Source organism: Pteropus medius, unplaced genomic scaffold (assembly GCF_902729225.1).
Source record: "Pteropus medius unplaced genomic scaffold, Ma_sr-lr_union100, whole genome shotgun sequence".
Lineage (NCBI taxonomy): Eukaryota > Metazoa > Chordata > Mammalia > Chiroptera > Pteropodidae > Pteropus > Pteropus medius.
The window spans coordinates 5,427,178-5,443,510 of record NW_024355206.1 but is presented as its reverse complement, the minus strand read 5'-3'; the positions used below and the strand labels follow the sequence as shown (position 1 = coordinate 5,443,510).

Below are 16,333 nucleotides of genomic sequence, written 5' to 3'. Positions count from 1 at the left end.
GCAGCCCCCGTGACCGACTGCTGGCTCTCCTGCGGGCGCTCGCTGTGGCTCCGATTTCGTACCTCTCTGGGCCTCCCTTTCCCTGTGTGTGGGGTGAGGGTGTGGATCAGAGACGCTCTGGCCTCCACGAGCCTTGATGGAGAGAGGATGGGGACCCCTCGGGCTCACTTAGCCCCATTTGGCCGCAGGCCGGAAGGGCCAGGGACCCCGAGGGACGACCGTCCTGTGCCATGGGCCTGGGCACGCGAGGCTCGGCTCCAGGGCCCTGGTCTGGTTCCACTTGTCAGCAGCAAGTCTCGTGGCTTCTTCCTGTTTCCTCCTCCAGGGACCTACGAAGGGGTGGCTAAGTCCAGTGCAGCCACCACACGTCAACCGAGGGCCAGGGACCAGGACAGGAAGAAGGGCAGCCTCACGTCCTCCCCTGAGGATGGAGCCGCACAGCCGATCTGGAAGGAGCAGAAAAGCCACCAAGTTCCGGTCCATCTCCCGGTCCCTGGTCCTCTGTAACGCCAAGGCCAGCGACGACGGCTCCAGCCCCGACGAGCAGGGCCCCGGTCCCTTTGAGGTCTCGCGGGGTCGGGGCGAGGAAGGCGTCTTCCACTCACCTGAGCAGCTGGCAGACACGTCGGAGGCTGGGCCCGGCAGCGTCCCCGATCTGACGCTGTGCTCTGAGGCCGCCGTCCGAGCCGCTGGGAGGGACCGAGGCAAGAACGGCAGGAGGATGTTCTTCACGAAGGTACTTCTGGGACGCGGGCTGGTGTCTGGTGTCGTGAGCTGGAGGCTTTGAGCACTTTTATTCCAAAGGCGGGAAGGCACAGGGTTCGCATTCCGAACAAAAGCCAGGAGAAACTTGAGCAGGGTCCCCTGGAATGACAGCAGTGAACGTGGTAGTGCCTCAGGCTCAGTCAGTCGATGTTGCCTGAGATCGGGCAAGATACGGTGTCGGCTGGAAGTCATCTGAGCCTTGGTCCCTGCCGCAACGTGCTGGGAAGTTCTCGGCTCCCGACAGGCCGTATGTGGCAGACCATGGGCAGCTCACGTCACTCCCAGCGGAGAAGCTGTCAGGGACTGGCTTCCAGGGCCGGGTGGAGGAGGGCGCCTTTCATCAGGCAGGGCAGGGGCCCCGGATGCGTGAGTGCATGCGGGGAGCGTTCCCACGTGCCTCCTGTCCGGTCCAGCACGGGCGTGAGTACCGAAGGGGCGCGTGGAGCCCCAAGGGAAGCGGGGACGGAAGACCGAGTGCCTGAATTCAGAGTGTTTTCTCTTGTGCTGGGACCGTATTTCCGTTTCGGCTGTCACAAGGAGGTAGGAGTTGCAGGGTGCCGTGAGATAGAGGCCGACTAGAGAATCTGACCCTCCAGTTGTCCCTCAGGTGCTGGGCCTTCAGCCTTCTGTTACAGGTGGGATTTCTCAAGGGTCTGAACAGCCCCGAACCTTGGAGCTAGCTGGGTTCACTCGGTGACGGGCCAGCCCAGGGGTTTCTCCCACACCCCACTGGACATCCCACTGGGCACAGGCACGACTGTCAACAGCCAGCAGGGAAGGCGTCCCAGCACCTGCGGAGGACCCGGTCCCTTCGCACAGCTGGTCTCCTTGAGAAAATCATGGCTTAGCATGTGTCTGATGAACAACATCGTGTGACAGGTCGGGGGTCACATGGAGGGGACAGCCCCAGTCATCTCCAGACACAGGCAGCTTCCTACAGGGCCCACCCGGCCCGGGCTGCTCCATCCCCCGCGATGTGACTCTATTGCAAGTTTGGGTGGAAGGGTGGACCCGCAGCCCCGGGGGGTTGGGGGAGCCCGGCTGGGCTCCTGGTTTGCCATGAATCACGTGACCTGTTTGCAGTCCGCCAGCCGAGAGTCAGATGCGTTAAAGACGGTCTCCATGACACAGGTCAGAGTGCAGGCAAACGGACTCAGAAATCGTCCCGGGAGTCCAGACTCCACGACGAATGTCTCTCGTTTCTGCTTCATGGTGCGCGTATGGCCTGAGCACCTGTTCTGCGCCGGACACCGTGGGGACGTTGTCTAAAGCAGATCGGGAAAAACACCCGGGGGCTTTGGGGGCTCCAGAGGAGGAGGGGGCCGTCCCGGGGCCGGCGTGAGCCCAGTCAGCACGTGGCGAGGGGGCACCGGGCTGTGCCCACTCGGGTCTCGGGCGGAGCTGGGCAGACCGTCTGTGCCCCCTGCCACCTCGGTCCTGGTGGGGCGAGGTGCGTATTAACTTTGTGATATTCAGCAGTGAAGGGCCCTGAAGACCAGTGAGCAGGGTAAGGGGGCAGGGAGCGGCAGCAGGCTCGCTGCCTTTTTTGAAAAGGTGGTGACGGAGGCTTTTCTAAAAGTGGCATTTGAGCAAGGAGCGGAGCAGCGAGTCACGTGAGCGTCTCAGGGAGGAGCGGCCTGGCAGAGGGCACAGCGTCAGGGAGGGCAGGGAGAGGGGGAACGGTAGGAGATGGAAGCGGGGTGCTCGCCGTGGCCAGGCTTGGAGTGTTCTCAGAAGGAGAGGAGGAGATGGAAGGCTGAGCGGGGCACTGGCGTGCTCCTTGCCAGGAGCGCTCAAGCTGCCGGGCAGGACGGGGCGCAGGGGTGCGTCAGGGAGCCCCACAGCTGTGCTGAGGGGGCAGCAGGAGAGGACCGAGTGGGGTCGCATCAGGACGGAGTTTCAAGGCAAAGTGCACAGGACTTGCGGACGGAAGGATGTGGCGTGTCGAGTGTGAGCGAGGGACGGAGGCGAGTTCGTCTGCAGGTTTTGAGCCTGCAGTTCGGGTAAAGGAGGTGCTGAGCTCTGAGTCGGAAGCTCTTGGGGCTGGAAGAGTGGTCAGCAGCAGGCCAGAGGTGCCCGGGAGGACAGTGAGCGGGCCAAGGGGACTGCACGGGCCAAGGCCTGGGTGAGGCGGCCCCGTCGGGGCCCCGGGCAGCGTCTGGCTCCGTGCGCGGCAGTGGTCGTGGAGCAGGAGGCCGGATGCCTGCGGAAGCCCGGGGACCGCGCGCAGGGGGACAGTGGTCCAGGACGAGCTGCCCCTGGCCATCGCTTCGTGCCTCATACATGCACCGCACTGTGCTTTAAAACACGTTCCCACAGGTCCCGTCCTGTTGTCTCCCCCAGCAGCCCTGGCAGCGAGGTGGCCACAGCGCTGTCGCTGCGGGGGCAGGGCCTGTGGCACCGAGGGGCCAGTCACGCTGCCTGCGCGGGTGCGAGTCCAGCTTTCCCACTTGGTACCGCGTGGTCCCTGGCAAGCCGCGCCACCTCTCTGCCTCGGCTCTCTTACCTGCGAAACGCAGAACCTTACTGACGGGCGTCATCTGGATAACGTTATGATTAACCACTCGTGAGAAAATCTCCCTGAAACAGCCCACCGCACCTAGCCCTTGCTCGACGAGGATTGTTATTCTTCCTGTCTTGGGATGGGGACACTGCGTGATCCTGAGCAGTTAGGTAGTTAAGGAGTTCGGTAGCGTGACGAGTGCTTCCGTGTGCCAGGCAGTGAGTCGGAGCTCCCGCGGTGCTCACAGGCCGGCGAAGGAGACGGACGAAGCGGGCCATCCCTCTGTCCGGACGTGGGAGCGGGAGTTTGGGGGAGGCCAGGGGCGCGCTCAGCAGGGATGGGCAGCTGCGTGTGGGGAAGGAAGTCCCCAGGTGCTGTTGACAGTGGGACACCCAAGCGAAGCCCACCCTGGTGAGGGGTCTGAACACGCGGAGGGCGTGCCGGGGGCTCAACGCTGGCTGAGCGTGGGGGGCGGGGTGACGTGCAGGTGGACTGAGGAGGCAGAGGGCGCTGGCCACGTCAGAACCTGCTGTCTTTTCCCTTTTTAAGCAGCACAGGTAACCCTTACCTGTCCATTAATGAGTTTGAAGCAAGTGAGGGATTGAGCTGTCTTGAGCAGGTCCCTTATCAAAAGTGCCAGGGCAGAAAGGTCAAAAGTGACAGCCAGTCCCGACATCCCTTTCTTGTGGAGACCCCCTGGCCTCTGCCCTGCATCTCGCCTGGCGCTGCACCCAGGCGAGACTTAGCTGGGCCTCAGCAACGGCACGGTCACACTGGTTCCAAGACAGCATCTGGAAGGCGGGCGGTGACATCAGCGTCTCCTCTAGAAACGCCCAGCGTGAATATGAACGACGGGGAAGTTACAAAGCCCAGTTAAAAAAAGCCTCACTGGCTGTGTTGTGCTTGGCACAGCCTGGCGAGTAGATCACGGCCCAGGGACGCGGAGCCGAGAGTGGCAGCGCCCGAGCTGTGTCCTCCCGAAGGTGCCCTGGGCTCCTCCTTCAGGGGCACTGCCAGGCTCGGGGAGGAATTCAGATGGGAGGACGTTAAAGGCCAGACTCCCTAACCTAACGGACAGACACACAGCACTATTTATAACTCAGACCTTTGCGGAGGCTCCGGGGCTACTCCAGACCGCCGTCTTTTTCCGAAGGGAGGGAGCATTTTAGCGTGCCACGGCCACGGAGAAGGCCAGTCCAGTGGAGCCGAAGTTCACTCAGGCTCCCCCTCTTCCTCTTCCTTTCTCCCTTTGTCCCCCATTCCTTTCCTCCTCCTCCTTCAAACACCGGGGAAGCACCTGCTGTGAGCTGTCCGCCAGGGAGTAAGAAACAGGATTGTGCCCTTGGCGGTGGAGAGGGGGGTGGGTCCAGCTGGATTACTGTGACCTAGAAGCAGTCTGAGAACAAGGAGCGAGCTCAGGTCGAGCTCAGGTCCATCCTGTGCACAGCTGCCCATGGCCCTGCAGATGGGCACGGAGGGCAGAAGAGGGGCTTCTTGGAGAGTCAGGAGGGAGCCAGAGGGGGCGCAGGTGGGCGGGCGGAAGCCCGGAAGCGGGGAGACACTCATCCCGCAGGTCTAGCCTGGCCTCACGTTTACGGAGGGATCTTTTTGAAGAAGCTGTCGTCTTCTGAACGATCATAAAGACACTTCCCCAAGCTTCTTCAAGAAGCTTTGTTTATTACCTTTCATATTTGAATCTTAAATTCACATGAAATAGATTTTTCTGTGCGTTGTAAGATAGAAATGAAAAATAGTTTTGCTCTCCAGCTGACCTCACACTACTTTCTGAAATGCTTGTCCTTGCCCCCTCACACCGTGTCGTCTTTTTATGAGTCGAGAACCACGTCTGTCTGTCTCTTTCTGGACTCCTTTCTGACCCATTAGTCTCGTATTATTTTTCCTTGCAGTGATGTCGTAAAGTTTTAATTTTGACAGGTCTATAAGTTTTTTGGTATCTGGGGATGTAAATCCTCCAGCTTTTTTCTTCAAAGTAAACTTGGCTGTTCTGTTGGAATTTTTATTGGAATCGCATTGACTCGATAGATCTATTTGAAAAGAACTGAGTCTTCACAGTGTTGAATCTCCCAATTCTTTACATAATATATTTCCCCAAAGTGTGACTGTAGTTTGGGGTTTGTTTTTCAGCATACACAATCATTTTTTGGCCGTTTAAAATTTTTCTCCATTACAGTTCATACTCCGGATTACATTAGCTTCAGGTGTGCAGCGTAGCGAGCAGAGCCTTACATAACTCAGGCAGTGACCCCCCGGCAGGCCCGCTGCCCACCTGGCACCACATGCAGTTACCACGATATTACTGACCACATTCCCTCTGCAGCCCTTTGCACCCGTGACTGTTTCTGTAGATGGCAGTTTGTACTTAATTCCTTCGCCTTTTCCACCCACCCCTTCGAATCCTTTGCCCTCTGCTAACCATCCACTGGTTCTCTGTATCTACGAGTTCGTTTCTGTTTGTTCCTTTATTTTGTTCTTTAGGTTCCACATATAAGTGAAGTGATACGGCATTTGTCTCTCTCTGACTGACTGCACTGAGCATAATACCCTCTAGGTCCGTCCATGTTGTCACAGATGATAAGATTTCATTCTTTTCTGTGGCTAATATTCCATTGTATATATGAACCGTAACTTCTTTATCTCATCGTCTGTTGATGGGCACTTAAGTTGCTTCCATACGTTGGCTTTTGTAAATAGTGCTGCAGTGAACATAAGGGTGCATAGCTCTTCTCGAATTACTGTTTTGGGTTTCTTTGGATAAATACCCAGAAATGGAATTGCTAAGATATAAGGTAATTCTATTTTTAATTTTTCGAAGAAACTTTGTACTGTTTTTCATTATGGCTTCACTAATTTATAACCCTACCAGCAGTGCAGAGGATTCCCACATCCTGGCCAACACTTGTTTGTTGATTTTTTGATGGCCATTCTGACAGGTGTGAGGTGATATCTCATGGTGGTTTTAATTTGCATTTCTCTGATGGTTAGTGAGGTTGAGCATTTTTTCATTTGTCTGTTGGCCATGTGTATGTCCTCTTTGGAGAAATGTCTATTCAGGTCCTCTGCTCGATTTTTAATCAGATTGGTTTTTTTTTGTTTTTTGTGGGTTGTTTTTGGTGTTAAGTTGTATGAGTTTGGATATTAACCCTTTATTGGATGATCACTGGCAAATATCTTCTCCCATTCGGTAGGTTGTCTTTCTGTTTTGTGAATGGCTTCGTTCACTGTGAAAAAAACGTTTTAGTTTGATGGAGTCCTATTTGTTTGTTTATTTTTTTTCGTTTCCCTCGCCTGAGGAGACATATCCAGAAACACTGCTAAGGGCGATGGCACAGAGTTTACTGCCTATGTTACCTTCTAGGAGTTTTGTGGTTTGAGGTCTTACATTTAAGTCTTTAATTCGTTCAGAGTTTATGGTCATGTCGGGTGCAAGAAAGCAGTCGTTTCGTTGTTTTCCACGTCTGTCCAGTTTCCCCACGTGGCGCACCCTCGCCACCTGTCACAGGTTGATGCACCGTCCAGGTGTGGGTTTACTTCTGAGCTCTCTGCTGTTTCATCGACCTGTGTGCCTTTTACGCCGGGACCATGGCCTTTCGATGACTCCAGCCTTGTGGTACAGTTTGCCTCCAACTGTTCCTTCTCAAGATTGCTTTGGCTATTTGGGGTCTCTGTGGATTATTTCTTCTAGTTCTGTGCAAAATGCCCTTGGTATTTCACTAGAGATTGCATGAATCTGTAGGTTGCTTTGGGCAGTGCAGACATTTTTGATGAAGTTAGTTCTTCCTACGCATTAGCACAGTGTGTGCTTTCATTTATTTGTGTCTTCGGTTTCTTTCTTCACTGTCTTATAGTTTTCCGAGTACAGTCTTTTACCTCCTTAGTTAACTTTTTTCCTAGATATTTGATTCTCTCTGATGCCATTGTAAATGGGATTGTTTTCTTAATTTCTCTTTCTGATAGTTCATTATTGGTATATAAAAATGCACCTGATTTCTCAATATTTTGTATCCTACTTTACTAAACTCGTTTATCAGTTCTAATAGTTTTTTGGTGGACTCTTGAGGGTTTTCTATACATAGTACCGTGTCATCTGCAAATAATGGCAGTTTTACCTGCTTTCCAATTTGGATGCCTTTTATTTTATGTATTTTTGACTGATTGCTTTGGCTATGTGAAAGTGAACATCCTTGTTTTTTTTTTCTGACCTAACACCTTAGCTTTTCACCATTGAATATGACATTAGCTGTAGTTTTGTCAAATACGACCTTCGTTATATTGAGGTATGTTTCCTCTATTCCCACTTTGCTGAGTTTTTATCATAAGTGGATGTTAGATTTTGTCATATACTTTTTGTGCATCTATTGATATATGATTTTTATCATTCTCTTTATGTGCTATATCACATTAATTGATTTGTGGATATTGAACCACTTAATATTGGCGTATAGTCTTTTTAATGTATTGCTGAATTCATTTTGCTAATATTAAGGATTTTTGCATCTACGTCATCACAAATATTTGCCTATGATTTTGTGTTTTTCGTAATGTGTTTGTCTGGTTTTGGTATCAAGGTAATGCTGGCCTCGTAACACGATCTTGGGAGGTTTCTCTTCTATTCGGTTTTTTGGAATAGTTTGGGAAGGGTAGGTGTTAATTTTTTTTTTCTTTTTTTTGAGTGTTCGGTGAAATTCACCTGTGAAGCCATCTTAGGACTTAAGATTAGGACTTTTGTTTGTTGGGAGTTTTTTGATTAGTGACTCAATTTCCTTAGTAGTTATTGGTCTGTTCATTTTTGGCCCTTTTCGAATAGTCAGGCTTCTGTTTTCTCCCCTGCCCGGTCCCGCTGGCCAGGGCCTCCATCCGCTACCGTGCTGGGTGGAAGCACAGACGTGGGCACCCTCGCCTCATTCCCGACGTGGGGGAGTTTCAGTGTTCTCCTCATAAGCATGATGTTAGCTATACTTTTTTTTTTTTTTTTGTAAACACTCTTTATGGATGAAGTTTCCCTCTATTTACAATTGGAAAAGAAGTTTCGTGTTTCCCCTCATGAATTGTTGAGTTTCATCAAATGAATTTTTTTTTCTGTAGTTACTAAGAAAATCTCATGGATTTCTCTACTTTGTTCTCATTAATATGGATGGCATCGATGGACTTTTTCGAATGTTAAAACAGTGTTGCATGCCTGGAATCAGCACAACCTGGCTATGACATATCATCCTTTTAATATAATTGTGGACTTCATGCGTTACTATTTTGTGTGTGAGTTTTGCCATTTGAGTTTGTGAGAGAGATTAACCTAAAATGTTCCGTTCTTTTAAGGTCCTTGTCTGGTTTTCATATTGCAGGTATGTTGACCTCATGAAACGAATTAGGAAATGTTTCCTCTTTCCAGCCTCTGAAGTAGTTTGACTATACTTTTTTCGGTGGTTAGAAGAATTCACCTGCAAGCCATCTGGGCCTGGAGATTTCTTTGTGCAAAAGTTTTAAATTACTATTGAATCTATTTAATAGATGCAGGACTATTCAGTTTCTTTTTAATTTTATTTTATTTCATCCCATATGTCAGTTTCAGTAAGATGCACTTTTAGAATTTTTCTTTCATCTGAATTTCTGAATTTATTAGCATAAAGTTCATAAAACCTTAGTGCATTTTAATTAAAAATGTCGAGATTAATTGTAGATTTACACGAGGTTGTAAAGGGTACTGCAGAGAGATCCTGTGGATCCTCTGCCAGTTCCCCCCAAAGGTAACATTTTACAAAACTGTAGTTCAGTATCACAAACAGCACGTTGACATTGGAAAAACCCACTCACCGTGTGCAGATTTCCCGCTTCCGTGTGCGTGTGTGTGTGTCTGTGTGTGCGCATGGCTTCGAAGACCGTGGTCGGAGCCGCGGTCGTGCCCGTTTCATTCCTGATTCTGACTCTTTGTCTTCTTCCTTCTTCTCTCTCTCTCTCTCTCTCTCTCTCTCTCAAATAATCTTTCAGTCATTACAGGGATGTATTTTATGTCTTCTCAAAGATTTGATTTTGTTGAAGTTTCTCTGTCCTATGTTTTCTACTTAATTTAGCTCAGCTCTTTATTATTTTTCTTCTACATTCCAGTTTTTTGCCCTTTTTTTCTAGATTTTTCAAGAATGGAAGCTTGGGTGGTTGATTTTCAGCTTTTCTTTTTTCTAATTTAAGGCTATAAATTTCTCTCTAAATTTAGTATCTTCATCCACCAATTTTGGTATTTCATATTTTCATTGTTGTAGCTCGCTAACCTGATAGGTAAATATAGATGCGGGTCTTTTTCTGCTGTGACTTCTTGTGCGATTCGTGGTTTATTTAGAAATGTATTACTTAACTTCCAGGCAGTTGAGGACTTCCTAGATTCTCTGTCTCTCCCTATTAATTCCTACATTGATTTTTCTGTAGTCAGATAAGTGAACATATTGTGAATGATTTTCATCAATGGGAATTTGTCGAGACAGGATATTAGGTTGTTGGATAAAAAAGAGGTGTAAAATGTGATTATCAATCTTTCAGCATTTATCTTAAAATAGTGGATGATGACACAAGTTACATCTAATGAAATTTCAGGGGTGTGTGGGCCTCTCTCTGCTGCCTTATCTTTTGCTTTGTAGTCGTCCACGAAGTTTTACATTTTGCTTTCTTTCTCTGGCCCTCTTTTAGATTAATGTGTTTCGCACCACTGCGTCTCCTCTTTAGACGGCTCGTTAATTATCCATCTCACTGTTCTCTGAGTCTCACGCGGATGAGCGCTTGTCGGTTCTCATGCAGTTCGAAGCCCGGGAGCACACAGCCCCGTTCACACCCGCGCATTTCCCGGTGTAACTGCCGCGCGTTTCAGCTCTGCGTGTGCGTGACCCTGGAGAGCGGGGCACGATGGTGGTTCTGCAGCGTCTGGAGTCACCCACAGTGCTTCACATCTCCCCGTACTGCTCTTCGTTCCTTCCCGCGGTTCTCTGGCTTGGCTCGTGGCGGGCACGTTCCTCCCGCCCGAGCAGCCCGGCCACGAGCACGGGCGGGAGCAGGGGCGAGGGCGCCAGTGCCGCGCCGCGTGCCGAAGGTCTAACGTTCAGAAGTTACCAGGCACGGTGAGACACGTTTGAAAACATGTTTGTCCCCTGTACGCACTGCGACACTCAAGTTCACGTGAATCCTGGGACTCGTCTGAGTTGTGCCCCGGGATGTGGTAGCGTAGGGAGAACCACTTCCTCTCTCGGCCTCTGGCCATGGTCCCCATTCTCCTGTTCTCAGGACCGACGGGTACCACAAGGGGCCTTACGTGCAAGCGTATGGACACCTGCGCTTCTCTCACCATCACCCCTGCACCCCAGCAAACAGCCACCTGGCCTGGCCCCCTTCCAGCCGAGCGACGTGCGCAACAGTGGTGTGATTGGCTCTTGATAGGACAATCCCAGGGGAGAGGTGGCTTTGGGCGCACAAGCTCTGCGATGCAATCCGAGGCTTCCCACATCATTTTCTCAGTTTCCCGAATAACCCTAAAGCCCTGTGTTTACTGACTATGGAGCCGGCATCCTTTATGGCAATGGATGGGAGCGGGGCCGGCACATAGTCATGGCTCTGTAAACATTCGTGGCGGGAACGGCCGGGCGCCTTGGTGAGCACCGCGCGTCTGCCCATCAGGCGGGGTGTCTGCTGGCGCAGCCCGAGCTTGCGCTGCTTTTCTGAGCCGGCACGTGGCTTTACACTGGACGTGGCTTCGGGCCCTCCCACCGGCTGGGGTCTGGAGTCACTGGACCCTGGGAGTAGGACAGCCCCAGATGAGACCAGACGCGTGGTCCCGCTGGGGCTGCCCCCCTAAAAGGGTGCGGAGCGCTTTGATCCACAAGGGAGTGGCCGCAGCAGCGTGGAAAATCCAGCTTTTATTTTTTTATTTTCTCACAAATTCAAAATGTTGGTTGGGAAAGTCGCCACTCATGTAGCGTGACTCAGGCTGCGATGAGGTCAGACCAGCCGTCTGTGCCGTGGGTGGAGACAGGGTGGCCAAGGCCCCCGTGAGCAGACAGGGCCTTTCCTCTCGCTGCCTGTGAGCAGTTCAGCTTGCGGCTCGGAGGCCCAGGTTTCCTTGACAACTGGGAAACCCAATCCTCTGGCCACTCGCCTCTTCCCGCCACAGAAGAGCAGCCCCGGGGAGGACCATGGGCTCCAGGACTCCCACGGAGCCAGCCGCATGCCCCGTGTGTGGAGGAGGGGCAGGAGGCAGGGGTGGTCCCCGCGCAGGAAGCGGAGTGCCACCCACAGCTCTGGGCCGTGCAGCTCCCTGTCTCCCAAACTCCACGTGAGCCCTAGTGGGGCTTCCCTGTCGGAGGTGTCGGAGCGGTGTGCCTGGGCGCTGGCGTCGGAGCCAGCGGGGAGGGCTTGGGGAAAGGTGCGGGGGGCGGGGAGCCTTGCAGGCTTTCGTCTCCAGAGCCTCCGCAGTGCCGCTCTGCACGCCTCGCTCCTCTGGCGCTGCCGGAGCTCCCCGTCCCTGCAGCCCTGCCCGCTGCACAGGAGGCGCCGTCCGGCTGGCCCGGTCACGGGTGACCATCTGCTGCAGGGGGTGGCGCAGGAGCTGCCGGCCCGGGTCCCTTTTGCCCCTGGGTGGGGGCGGGAGCGTGAAGCACTCAGCTGACGGTGCCCTGCCGGGTGGGTCCTCCACCTGCCCGTGTCCTAGTTACAGAGGGCGCTGGGTCAGCCTGGGGCTTCGCTGTCGCCACCGCTGCAGGGAGATGGGGGCCCTGCCTGAACCCTCGCGCTGGGGCGGGGGCGCGGCTCCCGCTGTCTCCGTAGGCTTCCCCTGTCCCGCTCGTTGGCCAGGCCCGGAGAGCCTTGTTTTGGTTTTATATCTTGTCTTTGCCCCTTGGCAGTTGTGGGTGACAGGCCCCCAGCGCGCAGTTAGGGTACATCGTCGATGAAGAGAAAGCACGGGGAGTCACCATTTCTCAATCCTCAAGTCCCCAGGTTGCCGGCCATCAGCCGTGGCCTCTCGGCCCGTGCAGTGGTTTCTGGGGCGCCTAGTTGTGTTTAGCAAAAGGGAGAACTGAGGCCCGGAAACGGAAGTCTCAGCCCTGCTGGTGTTTGGAGGTGATGGAAACGCAGCTCCACGGCGACTCCTCTTCGGTGGACGTTCCAGACGTTCATTCATGCGTGTCATTTCATTTTGTCGTCGTCATTGAGTTTTCTTTGCTTTATGATATTCCGTTGCGTGAACACAAACAATCCATTGGCCCACTCCACTGTCAGGGGACACGTGGCACCTTCGCCGTTTCTCCCCATTACGTCGGAGACTGCTGCCGCGGACGCTCACTCGTGCCTCCTTGGGCGTCTGCGGCTTTGAGCAGGGCGTGAAGCCGGGGTGGGACCGCTCCGTACCAGGCGGCGCCAAGCGGCCCCCCACCTCCCTCAGCAGGCGGGGTCCTCGTCAGTGCCTGGCGTCATCGGGCCTCTAAACCCTTTCCAGCCCTGGGCCTAGCCAATTGGTTTCCACATGCGTCGCCGCTGGCACGTCTCTCGTCACTTGTTTCCTTGTAGCTGGGACCTGCTGACTTCCTCTTACGTGTCCAGACGTTCTCTGCTTTTCTTTCAGGTCGTTGGTCTTTTTCTTTTCCCATCTTCTCCCTGCTTTTAATTTGTCATTTTACTCTTTTCATTGATAAGTAGAAGTTCTTCATTTCCATGTGGAATTTATCAGTCACGTCCTTTAGAGTTTGCGCCGTTCGCCTCCTATTTAAGAAGTTTATCCTTTTTTAAACATTCCGTCATAGTGGCTGTTCTCTGCTGTTGTCTTAGAGTTTGACCTTCCATTTTTTTGTGTTTAATCCACCGGGAATGGAGTCCGTGAGGTGTAGGGATACGCTGGCATTGTCCCCACACGGCTCACCAGTTGTCCCAGCACCTATGGAAGGGCCCCTCTTTCCCCACAGTGCTGGGGTCTGACACAAACCGAGCTTCCCCTGTGGACGTGAGGCTGTTTGCAGGCTCTCCGTTCTCTTTTGTTGGTCAGTTTGTTTCCCTCGTGCCCAAACTTTACTTCTTATGAAGTCGTTTTTGTTCCCTCGTACGGAAGATTTTCCCTCTTTTTGCTTATTTAGGTATGTCTGTTTCGGGCCCTTTGCTTCTCGATAGTAAGGATCAGTTTGTGATGTTCTAAAAAGTACTTGAAATTTTGTGAGTACTGCACTAAATTTATAGATGAATGAGGGGGGTTGACATCATATAATATAAAAATTTCCTGTTTTCATGACTCTCTCTCCATTACTTAGGCGGTAATGCCCCTCAGTAAGCTGTATGTTTGTCTTCAGAAAGGGCTTACATATTTTTCGTTGGGTTAGTTCCTGGGCTTTCTTCATTTCCTGATACAATTGTAAATGTCATCTCTTTAATAATTTTGTTTTTTAACTGTTTTCCGGCGTATGGAAATATGATTTTAAAGTAGTTTCAAGTCTTTGAGATTATTGCAGATTCACGTGAAGTTGTAAGGAAATAATCTGAGAGCCGTCTGCCTTCGTCTCCCCGACCGGGAGTATCTGGTGAAACGGCGACATAAACAGCGCAGTCAGGGGACTGGTTTGAGTCGACAGACAGACATTCCTGTCACCAGAGGGATCCTTCCTGTCGTCCTTTTACAGCCACGCTCACTTCCCTGCCACCCGATAACTGAGGGAGACTGCCACTCAGGTAATGATGGGGCACCCTCCCACAGACCGGCCGCCCGTACCGCGCCTCTGCTGAGAAGCAGCGGACATGTGCGTGGAGGTGACTGCCAGGCCCCGACCTCAGTGACAAATCCCCCGCTTTGACAGCAGGAACGGAAGAGTTGCGTGTGCTGGCGGGAAGGCGGGCGGGGGCGCCTTCGCAGGCTCCTCCGATGAGAGGCCACCCGGGGCACCCTGGGCCGAGAGTGACCAGGGCCCCCTGGGAGCCAAGGAAAGGCGTTTCGTGCTTGCGAATGATCTACCGGCCTTGCTCGTGTGGGAGGACGCAGCCCGTGAGCTCCTTAAACGTGGTCGGCGGTTACGGTGGGACGTGTGGCGCCGTCAGCGCTGGCACAGGTCGTCCAGTTCAGCCGTCCACCTGCAAAGGAGGAACTGAGCTCAGACGATTCAGTGCCAAGTCCAGGGTCACGAGAGATTGAACGCTGCTGAGCCCACGATCCTCTGTCCACTCTGGCTCTTGGTGCATTTCCGATGAAACACCAAGGTCAGGGATTTACGGATGAAAAAGACTGAGCGAGGCCTTGAGATGATCCCAGTTGGCCGAGTCCCGGGTCCTGGTGGGTGTTCAGGAAATAAAAGGCCCACAAAACGTGTGCGCTGCCTTCGTTTCGGGAGCTTTTAGGGCCATGTAGTTGTCGTTGCTGCTGTTGTTTACGTGACTGATAGAAAATTGGTACTTAGGTCTCGGCTTCGGTTCGGGGCAGCACGTGCCCGTTCTTCCCCGTGGCAACTGTCCAGTGAGCCAGGCCAAAGGGAAGCACGTCAGTTTTACACAGCCGTCCAAGAGACCGACAGTCGCCTGGTTAGACGCAGATTATGGGGCCTCCGGCTGGTTCACAGCCTGCTGCATGGCGGGGGGAAGGGACCAGCCCCTGTCGTCTGTGTCTGAGACAGCTTTGACAGAGAGCCGCGCGGGGAGGGGCTCCTCCGCGCTGCCTTGTGCGTGCAGGAAAGGCTCTGTGACCTACCTCCACGTGCAAGGGGGCAGCCGGCCGCTCCTGGCGCCGTGACAGAGAGAGGCTGAGCCACTGAATGTGTAGAATGGGGCGGGCGGGGGCGTCCGGGGGTTGACCTGGCTGGGTATGGACAGGCTCTTCCGCAGCCATCCTTGAAACACTCAAAGATTCCCTCGTCTGAATATGACTGCATTAACCATTTCCAGGTAATCTGGACCAAAACCAAAGAACAACCCCCAAAAAAAACCCCAAACCCTCTGTTTTCTATGATTCCCCCATCATCAGTTGGCTTTACTTGCCAAGCAATTTCTAAATCATGTTTTGGACAGAGAGCTTTAAAGAGAGTAAAGGAAATTTAACAGTGGAACATACTGTCTTAGGTCTACTAGGGTGACGGTTGATATGTCAAACTAATCCTTTGTTTCTGGTCTTATTGTGAAAGTAATACACACTCCTTGTAAAAAAAGAAAACATGGAAAACGCAGAAAGTTGTAAAACAAACAAACAAACAAAAAAACCCACAACCCCTTCACCAAACAAACACACTATTCCGCTTCACGCGGGCAGGACCTTGTCCTCGGCACTCGGGACGGTGCCCGGGATGGCGTGCGGGCTTAACGAGCATTGTCGAATGAACGAATGTTACTGTCCTGGCGTATTTATTTCCAGCCTTTTTTCTTTGCCTATTTTGCATGATTATAGTCAGAGTCTACTATAATATCTTTATATTTACTTACTGTGATAATAGAGGTATGCCTATATCACCGAAATTCACTATGAATATCATTTTAAAGATGCTTAGTATTCCATAATTTGCGTATACGTATTTACTTACGTTGATCTTAGTAGGTATTTGCGGAGGAAACACACATTTCAAGGATACTCTGCACAGGGAGACCCACGGGCCACTTCACGAGGCTCCTGTGCTCAGGGACAGGGCCTGCGAGAGCTCCCGGGAGCGGTTTTGATTCTCTCCTTCCACGGTCTCACTGCCGAGCGTGATGACGTGGGGCCTGTTCACGTGAGAATCAGGACGTGCCCTCAGACCACTGTAGTTAAGATTATCTTTTGAATATTATATTGTATGAAACAATTCAGTTCTAGAAATATAGAGCCTAAAGAATTCAGCCGAACTAAGCCTCCCACAAAGTCCCTGTTCTTTTAGCCACCCCCTGGGCGGGTCTGGTGGAGAAGGTGATTTTGTTCGGGTTCATACAGCGCCACCTGCTGCTGAAAAGGAGAATGAGTGCCAAGGAAGACGAGTTTTCTGATTCGAAACACGGACATACACAAGAAGTAAAGGGAAATTGATGTGTGGTTTCTTGCAGGATCCCCTTGTGTCAGAACTGGATAATGTTTTAAAAAGA

At 52.3% G+C, this 16,333-nt stretch overlaps 1 protein-coding gene across 5 annotated transcripts in view; it reads left to right on the top strand.

The window, feature by feature from the left end:
* Positions 1–16,333, top strand: part of IL16 (interleukin 16) — an 88,671-nt gene that overhangs the window by 33,415 nt on the left and 38,923 nt on the right. For all 5 annotated transcript variants that reach the window (XM_039858261.1, XM_039858260.1, XM_039858262.1 and 2 more), the window contains one exon: positions 326–736. In XM_039858261.1, the coding sequence (XP_039714195.1) occupies positions 428–736 (309 nt within the window). In that variant the 5' untranslated portion in view covers positions 326–427. The remainder of the gene's footprint in view (positions 1–325; positions 737–16,333) is intronic.